Source organism: Punica granatum, chromosome 6, assembly GCF_007655135.1.
Source record: "Punica granatum isolate Tunisia-2019 chromosome 6, ASM765513v2, whole genome shotgun sequence".
NCBI classification, from domain to species: Eukaryota; Viridiplantae; Streptophyta; class Magnoliopsida; order Myrtales; family Lythraceae; genus Punica; species Punica granatum.
The window spans coordinates 4,896,387-4,910,855 of NC_045132.1; the positions used below are offsets into that span (position 1 = coordinate 4,896,387).

Genomic DNA, 14,469 nt, shown 5'->3' on the forward strand with positions numbered 1-14,469 from the left:
ATCCAAATCTAAAATTTCTTAAAAAATATGTCTCGGGGATACATAAATACTCTAAACAAGTTAAAAGTGCATTTTTTTTATCGGTTTAGAATTTTCAAGTGAGTGATGAATGAAAACACCTGAATCGGAATGTCGTTTACTGATCTCAACGAAAGAAAGAAAAGTATTGTGGAGATGCCTCCTTTAATTAAAATGGGCAGCATCAATGGTAAAAAGATTGGTTCACTTGAATCGTAGGTAAGCAAGACATAGTGTACAAGTTGTGCAAATAGATATGGAGCATCTGATAAATATAAAACAAGGAACTAAAGTACAAAAACATTACGTTACAATGTACGAAGCAAACCATCAAATGAAGTCTATCAATTTGGATATTGAGGGCCTTGTCTATTTTCAATATCTCATTCATTAACTCCTGGACATAGTCGAACAATTCTTCCTCCTTGGTGACCAGAGAAGTATGATTCCTTGCATTTGCAAGCGTCAGTGTTTGTTTGGTCAGCAGACTTCAAAGGACTCAATGAATCGGTTCTCCCATCATCCTGCGAAGGCAAGTTCTCCCGTTTTTGTGATTGGATGAGGTGTAGTAAATTATGTCTCGAGTCCACTAATCAGAACAATTTCATCCCTAGAAATCAGTGTATGAAATATGAAGAACTTGAACTATCTGACTTTCAAAAGATTATTAAATCAAGGCAAGAATTCAAACTCAAATTCATATGATCCAATGTACTTTATGAATTGGAGCAGTTCCAAGCTTGGCAAGGGGCTCGGAATAATAAGGACAATACAGGTGGCACCCACTATTAAGTAGTCTCTTATTTTCTTGGAATATAATAACTCTATGGATTGATTGGATTTTCTAGCACTAAATATGTACAGATGAAACATATGATGAGTTCTTACTGGGAATGGTTTACTCCTTTCAGCTTAAGATATACTTTTATGAACCTGCACCTTGCATCTTTTGAAACTCGAGAAACCTGTTTATGAACAATAATACCGATCAGTAAGAGACCAAAAGCAAGAGATAGGGATCGTTACTTCACTTCCTTTGCATAGGATGTAAAGATCCAAGGTTTCGTCCACTGGAGGAAAATTTGCAACGAAGGACGCATGAGGGTAGTTACTAACCATTGCAAGAGAGAAAACAAGAGACAATTGATGAACACACACATTGCCCAATCTTGTAATGAATTTCTCGGGTTGCCGTGTGAACTTTTGATACTTCCGTAGGATGTGATGCAACCTGCCAATTAATTTTGATCGAACATGTTACTGGAATTTGTAATAATTGTCACCATGCAAGTGAAGAGGATTACAATATGCTTGAATTCATTTTTATTTATTTTTATTGGGGTGTACCGATATTGCTTGAATTCGGTTATTACCTTTGTAACCTTCATAGGCTTGTATAACAAGAGTAATAGGGTCAACTAAATACATCCATTTCTGTACTCATTCAACAAGAGTAACAACTCATAAATAATAAGCAGTTATGTCATTTTCAATCAATCTAAAAGCTTGAATCATGATATGGGTGTGAAGGCTCTGTATAGGGAAAGAAAAAAGTAAAACTTATCTCTGCCATTTCTTCATATGGTGCAGGAAACAACACGGATGATGAGAAAATATACTTTTTCGCTAATAAAGGTGCAGAATACAAATAATTGCATATGGAATTCAGTCAGTTTCTTTCAGAACTCGCCTGAACCTTGAAAGTATGCTCTAACTAACGTTAAAATGCCCTTGGCCCTTTCCATTCGTTTTAGGAAAAATCTTTAGCCTCATTGTACGGTCTCCCCATATAGAGGCTTCAGTACCTCATACTCGCCCTCGTTCGCCTTGATCATTTGCAGAACCTCTGGATAATGCATGAAGATCAACTCCTATTACAAGACCAATTGCAACCATCTCTACACAAAACAAAAAATGTAACTGGAATAACCTATCAGTTAGAGAGTTCATCGGCATGATCCATCTATAATGTTACACTTTCAGATCAAAGTAATAGGCTACACAACATTAAAAATAATAGTACTTCTTCAAAAGCATATAAATTTGACAGAAGAGGTGCAGTATTTTCTCCCGAGTAAGAATTGTACCCATGAAAAGTTAATGCCACATCTCAAAAGACCATCAGATTGCCAGACCGCAGCATTTCCAAGCAAGGTGACGGTCGGAAAGGTAGAAGGATCACTCTGAAGTCAAACTCAAGATTCTCAGCAACCCATATGAAAATGGAACCAGAAAGATCTATGGCGTCTTTTCTATAGTATTTCGCAAACTTGTACGTCAAGAGATCAGAAAAGATCCCGAACCAAGTGAACGAGAATCTTTTGCAGTGCGTCCTTACAATACTAAGGAATGCATGCTCTTCCGAGTCAGAGAGTGGGAATCCTACCAGTCTATGAGGGATTTGCTTGCAGCTCGTAGTGATAGGACCTCCAGGTCGTCCAGCTAATCGAGATGCCACAGTGCCTATGAACGTGAAGTGAGTTAGAATATTAATTGGCAGTTATAATTTTTCAAGAATTTTTTCGGGGTTTGAGTAGTTCAGTTTTGACCATTGAGCATTACCAAGATGAATCGTTGTTTCATGGGTAGAATTCTACATGAAAAGGGCTGCATGTTTCCCTGCAGAAGAACTGTAGTACGAGTTATCTTGGATTCGGAGTGAGAACCAACAATGGTAAAGAGTATCAGCCTACATGCATAAGAAGATGAATTCTAGTATTGCAATCAAGAAAAAATTAGCTCGAGCTTTTGGGTTGGAGATGGGCCCAATCGCTTATAGGCCCGATGGATATTTCTTAGTTTTTCCGTGTGGGATTTTTACTCTCAACAGTAGGAGTATTTTGTCAAGCACATACAGGGCATAGGGTAAAGATGGCGGCATGACCCTGATGCATTACCTACCAAGAGAGAGGCAGAGGATTAAAGAATGAGAATGATATCTGACTACAGATACATGGTGTTGTCAAAACGAAGTGAGAGTAACCAAGCATTGATCAAGGGCAGAGCAAGCATCGGAGTAACCAAGCATTGATCAAGTGCAGAGCAAGCACCGGATTCAAGCAAGATGAGATCAACAACATCTGAAATCTTTCTTAAAACCTAAGCACCATGAGAGAAGGATCAGGTTTTGATCAGTGCCCCCCAACCCCCAACCCAAGAAAAGAAGAAAAGAAAAGGGAAAAAAGAAGAAGAAGCACAAAGGTCCTTATGTCATTTATAGGATATAATTTATATCGCAAGATGTGATTATGTCCTTTTATTATATTACAAAATATAACTACATGAAAAAGTACATTGTGTGTAGGATATAATTTATATGACATGATACATGTGGTTATATTTTATAATTAAAAAAGACAAGATATGAATACATATTTTTTAAAAGTTAAATGATATTTTTGGAAAGTAAAAATCAAGAAACACTTTAAGGAGTTTCACATATGTATATATTAGTTCTATAGTTGTAGATAAATATATATTAAAAGGGCACAATCAGTAGTCAAATGTATGAAAATAGAGTGAGGAGTTCCCACTCGAAATGGCATTTTGATTATAATAATTAAGGTGTAACAAAAAAAAAAGATGCGTCCAGATACATTGAAAGCAAAAAATAGACATTTTAAAAAATGTCAGTGTACATTGAAGGGCAATACTAAAACTTAAAAAAATCGAGAAACACTTTTATGAGCTTGACACTTTTATATATGTTATTATTATTATTATTATTGTTGTTGTTCTACTTATAAACAAGTAGAACAGCTATGTTACCGGCCGATCATTTAAAGGGTTGATCAGAATCATTTGTTATATTTAGAATTTTGAAAATTCTTCAAGAGTCGTGCAAAGCTGCTCTTGCGATTTCTCTTCCCTTTTCTCCTCTCCTCTGTTCATTGTAAGTATCTCGATAACTGGTAGCACCTGATAATTGCAACATATGCAACAATAAAATTGGAGTTTCTGCATTCAAATAATATTGGAGTTCTCGCAATATTATTATTTGAATGCAGAAACTCCAATTTTATTATATACCTATTAATCGTTATAACTATGCTGTATTATATTATATTCCTTCTTTTCATGGACATCGTTTCCACGGACTTTCGCGTTATAATCCTGTAGAGAAGCAGAGGGAAAAAAGAAAGGAAGTTCTTTATAAAAAAGAAAGAATATAACTAAAGGAAGTTCGCTATTTTCGCGTTATAATTCAGCAATTTAAGCTGATTTGGCTTCTAATGAGTAGAGCTGGCTCCATTTGGATTGCTTAGATAAATGAGTATATAATCAAACGTAGGAGTTTATGGAGTCTAAAAACCCCTAGTTTGTGTTCTTATGCATGGAGCAAAGTACTGAAGTTAAGAGATAAAGCCTACCCTCTAATTAAACATGAGATAGGGGATGGGCAACCGACTAAATTTTGGTTTGATAATTGGCACTCCAACTCCCCCTCTTTAAGAGCATGAATGGTAAGAGATTTGCATCCCTTTACATTCCACTGTGGCTGAAGTTCTAAATGGAAGAAGACGGTTGTTGAGGAATTGCAGGGATATGAGCAGTCAGGAGATCTAAACCATAATCACTGGTACTCAATCGTTAGAGGATAGAGCTGATAAAGTTGTGTGGTTGGCAGACAAGAAGGCGAAATTCACTGTGGCTAGTGCGTGGAATGTTTTGAGACACGAGGAGAGTCGTGTGGGATGGCACAATTTTGTCTGGAGGTCTCCAAATGTTCCAAGATTCAGTTTTATCAGTTGGCTAGCTGTCAAGAACAAACTGGCCACTCTGGATAAGATTGTTCGTTGGAATTTGGGGGTGGATAAGTCATGCTATTTCTGTAAGGATGAGGAAGAAAGCAGGGATTATCTTTTCTTTGCCTGTAATATTTTCTAGGAATGTATGGGCCAGAGTGCTACAGGAATGTGGGATTTCAAAATCTGTGTGTGGTGGGGCTGATGAGCTCAGCTGGGGCATTAAAGATCTTGGTGGCAAATCCTGTCGAGCTTGTCTTCTCCGACTTGCATGGAATGCCTATGTGTACTTCATATGGAAAGCCAGGAACTTGAAAGCCTTCGAGGGGGAGGACCCATCTATCGAGAAGACTTTGGGGAGCTATTTGCAGCACTGTTCAGGCTAGACTGCTTAGTTGCAGTATTTTGCTCAAGAAAAAAGGCCAGCATCAGCTGGAAAATCTGCTAAGGCAGTGGTGTTTAGTTGTTAGCTGATATGGTGGGGAGTTGTATCTTTCCAGTTTTGGAATGTCGCGGGTTGGGTCATGGTCTGTTATTTTGGTTGTTTAGTCTGTGGACCTCTAATTTTCTTGAATGTTGGATATATATATACATATAACATATACAAATACATGCTTACGTAATATACATGTAAATTATACACCATAAATTTTGAGGCTGAAAAAAAAAATAATAAAAATAAAAATAAAAAGAGGGGTAGTAAGGGGCCCCATGTGTGCTTCATTCTCTCCCTCAGTAACCCACCGCCATTGACCTTTTCTTTTCGATTTCTTGCTGTGTTCTCTGCTGAAATAGTGGAAGGAAGAACAGAGCATTACAGAATAGAGAGAGAGAGAGAGAGAGAGAGAGAGAGAGAGAGAGAGGGAGAACAAGCGTGAAAGAGAGAAGGATAGAAAAGAGTGAATGAGCTTGGGTCTAGCTTGTGAGGAAGGATATACAGAGCAGGGAATATAACGAAGATTTCGGGTTGTTGGGTTACCTTAGTTGGGTATATGCTGAAGATTTTCTGATTTAATCTTGTGTTGAGTTACATGCTTTCTTGGATGAATTGAGAAATAATGATGGTCCAGCTGAGTAGTTTATTATTTGTGCTGCTAGCTGCTACTGCTTGCTATTCTCTCCAAACACCTGGGGCTTGTTATTATGCCCGAATACTGCTGGCTTGCTCTGTTTCTCTAGGCAGTGATAATGGTGTAGTTCATGTTGAGGACAAAGCTTTAACGAAGGACAAGGATTAGAAGATTTTCATACCCATGTCGGCATGCGAATCGCAGTTTTTCTGAAAGTGCTTCTTACTGGATTTATTGTTCACAGTCCTTGATAATATTTCGTCGATCCGATATAGTCCAACCGATAAAATGACTACTCATTGCAATCGTAGGAATTTTTCCAATGGATTTGGTTTGTATATTTTTGGAAAAATTTCCCTACTCATTTTTCTTTTACTGCCTATGCTTGTTTCGAATCAAATTGGGTCTTTTGGTGTGGGGAGTGAGTTCCTCCATATTATAATCATTTCTTCGAAAACTATTCCTCCATCGATGTCCTGCTTGTAGTCACTTGAAATCGTTTTGTATATTGTTATTAATGGCTCAATGAAATTAAATTAGCTGACTCTCAAACCTCATGAAAAATTGGTATTTGGAATTTTAAGGTCATAGTGATGGGTGAAGTGGAGACTTGGGTTAGAAGAGTCATTTTGCTACCTTCAAATGTCATTAAGTGGATTTGAATTCTTTTATTTGGGTGTGATCACTTACTGATATGAAATTGTGGGGGTGAATAATCTTATTAAAGTCAACTTCATTGCTAGGAACTCATTGACAAATTTAGTGGAAATACATAAACATATATACTTATTTATACTTGATTTTCTAACCATATTTATAACTTAATAGGGGCTGAGGAGACCGAGACATTACACACAGAAGGCTCGACTCATTGAGTCACCTTTTTGATGGGTCTTTGTGAGTACTTTCGTCCATCGTAAAATGATAGTAAATATTTATATGTATTGTTATAGAAGTGTAGGTGACTAAATGATTGAGGAATATAGTTGATATATGTGTTGAGTATGTTAGTATTATTGTGTTATTATAGCCATGAGATTGCTGGACCCAGTGAAATAGAAAGTGGGGCACGAACAGCAGCTGGACCCGGCGGAATAGCAAAAGGGGCACAAACGGTCGCTGGACCCGGCGGAATAGAAAAAGGGGCCCCCTTATGAGATATGATGATGAAGATAGGCGTGTAATTTACTTGAGATTTGTTTGTTGAGTTAGTTGTATGAAATGATTAGGTTGGTATTAGACTCGATATTGCGGTAGAGTATATAGATACATACATATATATATATATATTTGATTGACTATGAATTATGGGTGTATTAATTCATTTTACTTTGGAATATCGTACTCACTGAGATGCAGCTCACCCCCTGCATATATTTTTTCAGATGAGCTAGGAGCTAGACTAACCGCGCAAGATATCTTTTTGAACAACGGGGATCAGTGCGGAGGATCTTTTGCAGTAGGGCCCACTCCTAGTATAAGTAGTAAGTTCTTGTAGAATGTTATAGTTATGTTACGACCTGAAACTTTTGTTTAGTTGGGCTAGTGATATGGTTGTGAAAAAGTACTCCCTTGAGAGTTATATACATATCAAAACTTGCTGAATTGGTTATATGCCTTTGTATAGATTGCTGAATTGGCTAAATGTTTTGGGAGGTGGAAAGCATGTTATAAATGAATTGTTTATGTGATAATGGATATTGAGAAAACATAGGGAAAATTATGCTGAAATTTCGGGTCGTGACAACTGGTAACTATGCTGGGTCTTATTAGGCCTTGTAATTTGCTGAGGATGAATGAAGAGCTATGCTGGAGTTCATCCAAAACAGAAAAAAGAAGACTATACTGCATTGACAAGTCATTGATTCAGAGCTCCTTATCCCATTCAGAGAATATGCAACATGCCATTAGATAACGAAGACTAACCGAGTCGATAAATATATTTGAGGTCTTGAAATCTCTGTAAATGACTTGCTTCTCCGAACCATGAAGGAAAGTAAGACCTCGGGCAGCTCCAATGGCGATTTTGAGTCGTTTCTCCCAAGAAAGGGGTTGAATTGAAGGATTCCCTGAAAGATTGAGGATAACTGAGATATCATTACTTGAGGGAAATCGATATACTAAGAGCGGTCTAGAACACTTCTGATTATTCAAAATTCTTACTTCTGAAAAGATGGTTGTCCAAGCTGCCCTTCTGCATAAATTCCGAAACCAAGAAGCTCTCTTTATCCTTCCAGCAATACCCGAGTAACCTAACAATATTCGGGTGTGAAAGCCCTCCAACGAATTTCATCTCCGCCTGCAATTTCCCAACAATACATACAGAATCTGTATCAGTACTATTTCAAGAATTTCATTACTTTACAAGCAAAACTCTCATTAAATTGTCGAACTGATAATTTTTCTGATTTCCCGATAGAAACCACTGAAAAATAAAACGTTTAGGAAACTAGAAATAACAATGCAAATCTTTCATAAAGTTCACCAGATCGAACACCTTCATCTGTATGAAAAAGGTAAATACTAATATTTTGTTCTGCAATGGGTTAAGAGGGCCCTTCCACCGAAGAAACATTTCAACGCTTGTAATCAATCACCACGAGAAAGCTAAGGGAATGGAACATTCCCTCTCTAAAGGTGGGTCCGAAATTTTTGCACATTCTCAGCATTCAGCAATGGTGATGAAGAGGGAAAAAAGGAAAAGGTTCGCTCCATTTGGTTCTAACAGTTTTTGAATTTTCATTTTCAAGTCAGTTTCAGTAACGGAAATCCGTGAAAAAAAACTTCTCCTGATTCCTGGAAATAACAGAAATCCATTTCTTTCGGGGGAATACACTTCCTAGTCCTATGCAGTGTAACCGTGGTCTGATTGGTGGTGCATTTATCGCACTTGTGACTTTTACGTGGACAGCAAATAGTAATCTATTGTGCACAAAAGCACTTTGATGCAGTTGTAGCGGATATGTGTTGCAGATAATAATTGTCTGTTATCCACGACAAGTTACACCACAGAGGAACCAAATCCATCTCTCTTACTACAAAAGGTTAAGTCACTAATCATAAAAGATCAGAAATGGGGAATAAGATAGATTAGTTGATTATTTACCTGCCATTCATTAAAACCTTCAATACTTTCTGGGTTCAATTTCTTGACTGCAACTAGGATTCCACTGCCCCATCTAGAAGGGGCTAAGGTTTTCTCATCGACCCACCCCGTGTAGACTTTCCAAAACCCACCCTCACCAAGGAGAACATCTGGTCTGAAGTTACTAGTGGCACTTTCTAATTCGGAAAACGCGGAATTCTTCAATTTCAGTGTCAAGATCCGTCCATCCAGCTCAGCGTCCCCCGCCACCACTGCCTTCAAGAACCGCGCATTGCTGCTCGTGGTCAAGAATCCCGTGGTATTGCTGTAGTAGTTCGATGTGCCTGGAGAAATTGCATTTAGTTAAGAATGTTCTTGGGGGTTGCTATAGTCTATTTACTGAACCTACTCAAGGAAAACACCAGAATACAAAGTTCCATATGACAGACAAAAAGGATTTAAAGACCGTACCAAAGTTTGAATGGAAGAGAGGGCAAACTAAAGTTACAGGTAGACTTACCTATGCTGAGGTTAGACAGGCCAACCAATTCATTATATTTGGTTGGACTTGTTGACTGTCTTGCTGTATGCTTGAGAAACTCTCCTGCCTTATCCTCACCAAGGTCAGTGTCATCTCCACTCAGTGATGAGAGAAAAAGTGTAAATAAATGTCTCCATCGGGACCTATCCCGTTTCCGAGGAATAGAGTCTTCAGCACATGAGAAGCTTGCTATTGTCGATGGACATTCTTCTGATACCAAGCCTCCTGGAGCATATAGAAACATCCAAAGTCTCCACAAACATTCAAGGAGGCAAAAGTCTGTTACCGTTTATAGGGTTAAGAAACTCCGGTACCTCATCCTCGAGAAGCTCTGTATCTTTGCAGGCCAATAACGATGGGAAGAGAGTCAAAGGTAAACTAACTTCCGAGATACTTGGTTCTGGAAATTTGACAGAGCCTCCCACAGTTGAATTATCATAACTTGTTAATTTAAGTTGTCCTTGTCCTTCCCAAGGCGGCTCTTGTAGCATTGATTCCTCGTCCTTCCGGTATACATACATGTACATACATATGTATACTGCGAGACGTGACAATTATACATTTGTGACAGCGAAAAGATAAAAATCGAACGCATCGAATTATTGTGGAAATTGTCTAATGTATGAGGTATGGTTTGAATGTGCAGTTGCCTTAGACAAAGTATATCGCATCCACTGTGCACAATATTTAAATGGTACTTACCTCATCCAATGAAGATCCAGATTTGCCCTTGGAATACTCCTCAGGACGAGTTGCCACTTGACTCGGTGCCTTCGCGTCACATACTTCTCAGGGATTTCCTTCAGCTTTTCCTTAACTTGTAACCACCTGTGATCTTCCAGACTACTATCTTGATCACCTGCGTTACATATATTTTATTCCAGAAAAGGTACTGTTATAAAGGGCCCATCTAGGTACTCTTTTGGAGAAGAGGTACTCGATTTCTTTTTGAAACATCTCTTTTGAAACAGAGCATGAACAGGAACTATAGATTGTTACTTAAATAGACCAGACCAGACCAGACACAACTTTTTGTGTTAATGACCATATTACCCTCATCGAAAGAGCTAACCCAACATTCGCTGCTCTCTGAAAGGTCTCCCTGTTCTACCAAAGTTTGGAGAACATGGTACCAGGAGTTACTAGATGAAACATGGTAATTGGTAAACGCACCAAATCTTAGTAGCTGCTATCTGTCAGAACTTTTCTAAGAGGCTAGGCGGTTGGTTTAAACCGCAGAAGGCCGTATCAGTTTCTTACTTCCAGTTGGATGAGGAGTACACAGTGGTCAACCTTACTTGGAAAAGCTTTAATCTCCGATCTAAGTTTTTGTAAAGTCATGCGGCAAATATAATATACGCCTATCCTGTCCACTTCAGCATGTACGTAAGTTGGGATAAGCATGCAATGACATGAAATATTGAATTGGATCTTAAACTGTAGATTTCTATGGTGTTTCAATGAAATACAGGGATACCAAAGCCCAGTTGCATGACTGAAGGATGACTGTACCTTTATTACATTCTTCCAATCGCTCCTGCACTCAGGCCCTTCTAAGCATTTTCTGAGCTCTCTTCTCCATGACAGCTGTCCTCAGAGTTGCCCATGGTGAAACTTTCACGGCTTTAAGCTTAGGCCATCTCATTGCTCGCTGCCCCGATTTGACGTTGTGCTTCTGCTTATGCTTGCAACCCAGTGGACTCCAAAGGGGTCCAAATTCAAACCGTCAACCGAGATCCATCTCGTTGGACAGGATACTAGTTGTGTCAGTTCATCCATAGTACTCTCTAGCTGCGAATCTTCTGACTGGTGCATCTGGCTGGCAGTAGCATCGGGCGCTCTCGCGTCTGTCATCACCCAGATAAAGATCTCAAGCAAGCATTTCGTAGTTACAAAAGATTACTGCTTAACTAAAATTCCATGACCATATCACAAAGCAGTGAATCGTAAACCTACATGGAATATTATTATATTTACCAAACTCTTGCTTGCATGACAAATTTGAGAAGTTCTACCATGACAAAAATTAGGAAAGCAGTAAGTCCCAAGCAACTTACCATTACTGTCCTTCACGACGAATGCATTGGATATGCCCTCGCAAATACAAATCCCTCCACATTCATCTGTAAGAGTTTTCACTCCAAGCTTGAACTTCCCACTTCTTGCAATGTCAGAGCTGTAATTAAAACAGAAATCTCCAAGTGTTCCCATCCCATCCTTTAGGGTCACTTGCAGATTACCGGTCATGAGTGGGACATCCGTTATTTCATTTCTTTCAAAATCCTCCCTTTGCCAAGTATTTCCACTTTCTTCATCGTGGTCTCCTTCAAGTGCTGAAACTGTCAAATTTAACGTCGATAATCTGTCTTGCACCACATTACCGGTGATTCGGGCTACCAAGAACACATGGACAGGAGATCCTTTTTCACTTTTGACCTCTTGACCAGTAACTAGGAGATATGGAATCCTAGTTACAAACTGCAGCTGCAAACATCTCTGGCTCGGGAGATGGTTACCAGCTATTAGAGAAATATCTATAATCATCAAGCAAGCTGTTAGCCACTTTTCAACTGGCTAGATGCAATTGTTACATAATCTTTTAGGCTCTTAACACTCGAAATCAAACAAGTAGACGCTCATACCTGTGACTTGGTTGTGGATCTAAATAGGGAACCTTGGGCAAGTATTGGATGGACAATCTTTTCCTTCAACGAGTTGAAAATCAGCCATAGTCTCTGGTATTTATCTGGATTGCCACCATAAATTCTTCTCATTCCTTCAGTTGCCATTTCCATTGCCACATACAAGTACCCGGAAGATGAACCATAGCTATCAACTAGATAGAGAACTAGGAATAATGACTCTAGAGCCTGTACTATCTCTTCCACTTGATTCCAAAACTCTAGGCTACTAAGTATCTCAGCCACTTCTTCCCAGGTCTGACATACTACAACCAAAAGACTGCACTAGTTGAAGTAACTGATCTTTGACAACAATGATCGACAGTAGCATACTGTAGTTTGAGGAAAAATCTATTGCTTGAGGCTGTATTAACTCCCTGTTGTTGGTGTACTTCCTCATCAGTGACAAAAGATCGCTATTCCCACAAATAAGAGTTATGAGACATCTAGCTTTATCAAATGCCAACTTAACCCACTCTATTTCCATGTAAACTTCCTGAAAACTTGACTGGATCTCAGCAGCAACACACCTAGTGACGTATATGTGAGGAAAGTCGCTAGTGAGCCGAGCCCTGGTAGGTCCCCAACCAGGAGCGCCATCAATGTATTGCACAACATTGTTTGGGCCTATATTTTGGATGCAGAAACAGATGATTTCCTCTAAGAATTCGCCATCTAATTCGTCTTCGGGACTTTGAATGCATTCAGTAGCACTACCCCTTTCCACGAATAGGCCATGATGTTAACCAAGGATTGGTTGTCTTTCTCATTGAACCAAACATCAGAGATGAGGGTACAGCCTGTTTCTCCCCATGATTCCTTCACACTTCTCACATGTGCTTCGATCTCGCTATGCAATTTGGGAATTAGCAGAGTTTGGAGTTTTGAATAACTTGGTAACTTATAAGAAGCACCAAATGCAACCACAGCATTCATGAAGTCAATAAAGGAAGATGACTGAACAACATTGCTATCAATGTTGTTTGACAGAAAGAACTTCGCAAGCAAATCATCCGGCTCACAGACATCATTTTCGTGACATACTTCTGAAGAAGTTCCATCGGAACTACTCGAAAAGTATTCCGGTTTTGGTCTCTTATTGGCACCTTTAATCGCCTCAGCAGCAAGTGCTTGGACATGTTTTGGGACCATGGTGCATATATCTACATCGCGTCCTTTGATTCCAGATATATGGGATTTAACTCTAGGGGCACCCCCAGCAAAATCTCGTTTGCAGAAATTGCACTTAAAACGCCCACACAATTGCTCTGCGTAATCCCAAAAAGTGTCTGCCCGCCTACCTATGACGTCCTGTGCACCCTAAACCAAGAAACTGTACTGATAAGCTAAAAGATAATGGAATGCTTGCAATTTTCTTTTTAGCTATTAAAGGTAAACTGATCACAGGCCCATTCCATGAACTGCTAAAAATACGGGTCCCTCAATTTTTCGCAATCACTGCAGCCCACGAAAAATTTATGACAATCATGACATTAGATGTCCCAAAGGATTCAGGTGCAGTCACTGCAGGAATGATCGAGTCAGAAAACAACCTAGATTAAAAATGTCATTTACTACTGTATATAGCACCAAGTTGGACATGAACTATCGTGAGCATATATAAGATTCACATCATTATCACCAATGCAAGGAAGTAACAAGAAAAGTTCTACAGTTGCGTATACGATGATGTCAATATAGCCGGCGGGCATTAGTCGGTTATGACGAACCAGCCACTGAGCCACAAGGAAATAGTTTATTGTATTTATTCAATCCCACAGAAAAATGTAGAACTATACTTCACCAGTTTTCCGAATCAATTCCAGCCAAATCTTTGCTGCTTTGCTGTTTCAAGAAGATTCTTCTTCTTCTTCGGTCCTTTAAAATCACTGAGTCAACCAATTGTTGAAAGGAGGTAAGCTGGGACTGTTACCAAAAAAAAAAAATTTAAATCACTGAATCAGAGAAAATCCAGAAGGGCGAGGAGACAATTTGTCTAATACCAGTGAATTTGCCTAACCAAGCTGTTGGCAAGAGAGGGAGAACAAAGAGCAGGAAGAAGGAGAGAGAGAGAGAGAGATGGATGTCGAGTAACCTAGACCATGGCCACCATATTATATATACAACATTGGACCATACAGAAGTCCAATTATTATAAAGTACGGAGTCTGTGCAATAATAAAATACGGGGTTTAAAATAAAATGCGTTACGCGTATTTTTTTCTTTTTTCTTCCTATTTTTTTGGAGGGATACGTAACTTTTCTTTTAGAAATGCGTGGCATATTATTTGGGATAAAATGCACTCACCTTCCTTGATATTTCGTAAAA

At 38.9% G+C, this 14,469-nt stretch overlaps 2 protein-coding genes across 9 annotated transcripts; both read right to left on the minus strand.

Annotated features, from left to right (window-relative positions):
- Window positions 1-206: 206 nt before the first annotated feature.
- Window positions 207-9,767, minus strand: LOC116210711 (probable serine/threonine-protein kinase PIX13). Of its 8 annotated transcripts, none has more exons than XM_031544719.1 (11): window positions 9,439-9,767; window positions 8,940-9,262; window positions 7,997-8,132; window positions 7,760-7,902; window positions 2,581-2,637; window positions 2,405-2,481; window positions 2,106-2,201; window positions 1,824-1,916; window positions 1,135-1,249; window positions 907-983; window positions 207-542 (listed from the first exon to the last, which is right to left on the minus strand). In XM_031544719.1, the coding sequence occupies exons 1-6, from the start codon at window positions 9,701-9,703 to the stop codon at window positions 2,461-2,463; spliced, it is 945 nt and encodes a 314-aa protein (XP_031400579.1). In that variant the 5' UTR covers window positions 9,704-9,767; the 3' UTR covers window positions 207-542; window positions 907-983; window positions 1,135-1,249; window positions 1,824-1,916; window positions 2,106-2,201; window positions 2,405-2,460. The 8 variants fall into 8 exon arrangements, with proteins under 8 accessions (XP_031400579.1, XP_031400578.1, XP_031400575.1 ...); XM_031544718.1 differs by having other exon boundaries at window positions 1,824-1,864; window positions 7,760-7,920; XM_031544715.1 differs by having other exon boundaries at window positions 7,760-7,920.
- On the minus strand, window positions 9,543-12,424 carry LOC116210713 (calmodulin-binding protein 60 E-like). Its single transcript, XM_031544723.1, has 6 exons — window positions 12,102-12,424; window positions 11,517-11,955; window positions 10,972-11,306; window positions 10,162-10,318; window positions 9,774-9,997; window positions 9,543-9,684 (listed from the first exon to the last, which is right to left on the minus strand). Exons 1-3 carry the CDS (start codon window positions 12,252-12,254, stop codon window positions 11,101-11,103), a joined length of 798 nt encoding a protein of 265 aa, XP_031400583.1. The 5' UTR covers window positions 12,255-12,424; the 3' UTR covers window positions 9,543-9,684; window positions 9,774-9,997; window positions 10,162-10,318; window positions 10,972-11,100.
- Window positions 12,425-14,469: the final 2,045 nt, after the last annotated feature.

Coding starts and splice junctions, on each gene's coding strand:
- LOC116210711 (XM_031544718.1), bottom strand. CDS start 9,703: ATGTTTCTATATGCTCCAGGAGGCTTGGTATCAGAAGAATGTCCATCG. Junction 9,263..9,438: donor CCTGTCTAACCTCAGCATAG/GTAAGTCTACCT, acceptor CAATTTCTCCAG/GCACATCGAACTACTACAGC. Junction 2,638..7,759: donor CAAATATATTTATCGACTCG/GTTAGTCTTCGT, acceptor GTTCTTCTGCAG/GGAAACATGCAGCCCTTTTC.
- LOC116210713 (XM_031544723.1), bottom strand. CDS start 12,254: ATGGAAATGGCAACTGAAGGAATGAGAAGAATTTATGGTGGCAATCCA. Junction 11,956..12,101: donor GATCCACAACCAAGTCACAG/GTATGAGCGTCT, acceptor CTCCCGAGCCAG/AGATGTTTGCAGCTGCAGTT. Junction 11,307..11,516: donor CGTCGTGAAGGACAGTAATG/GTAAGTTGCTTG, acceptor GGGTGATGACAG/ACGCGAGAGCGCCCGATGCT.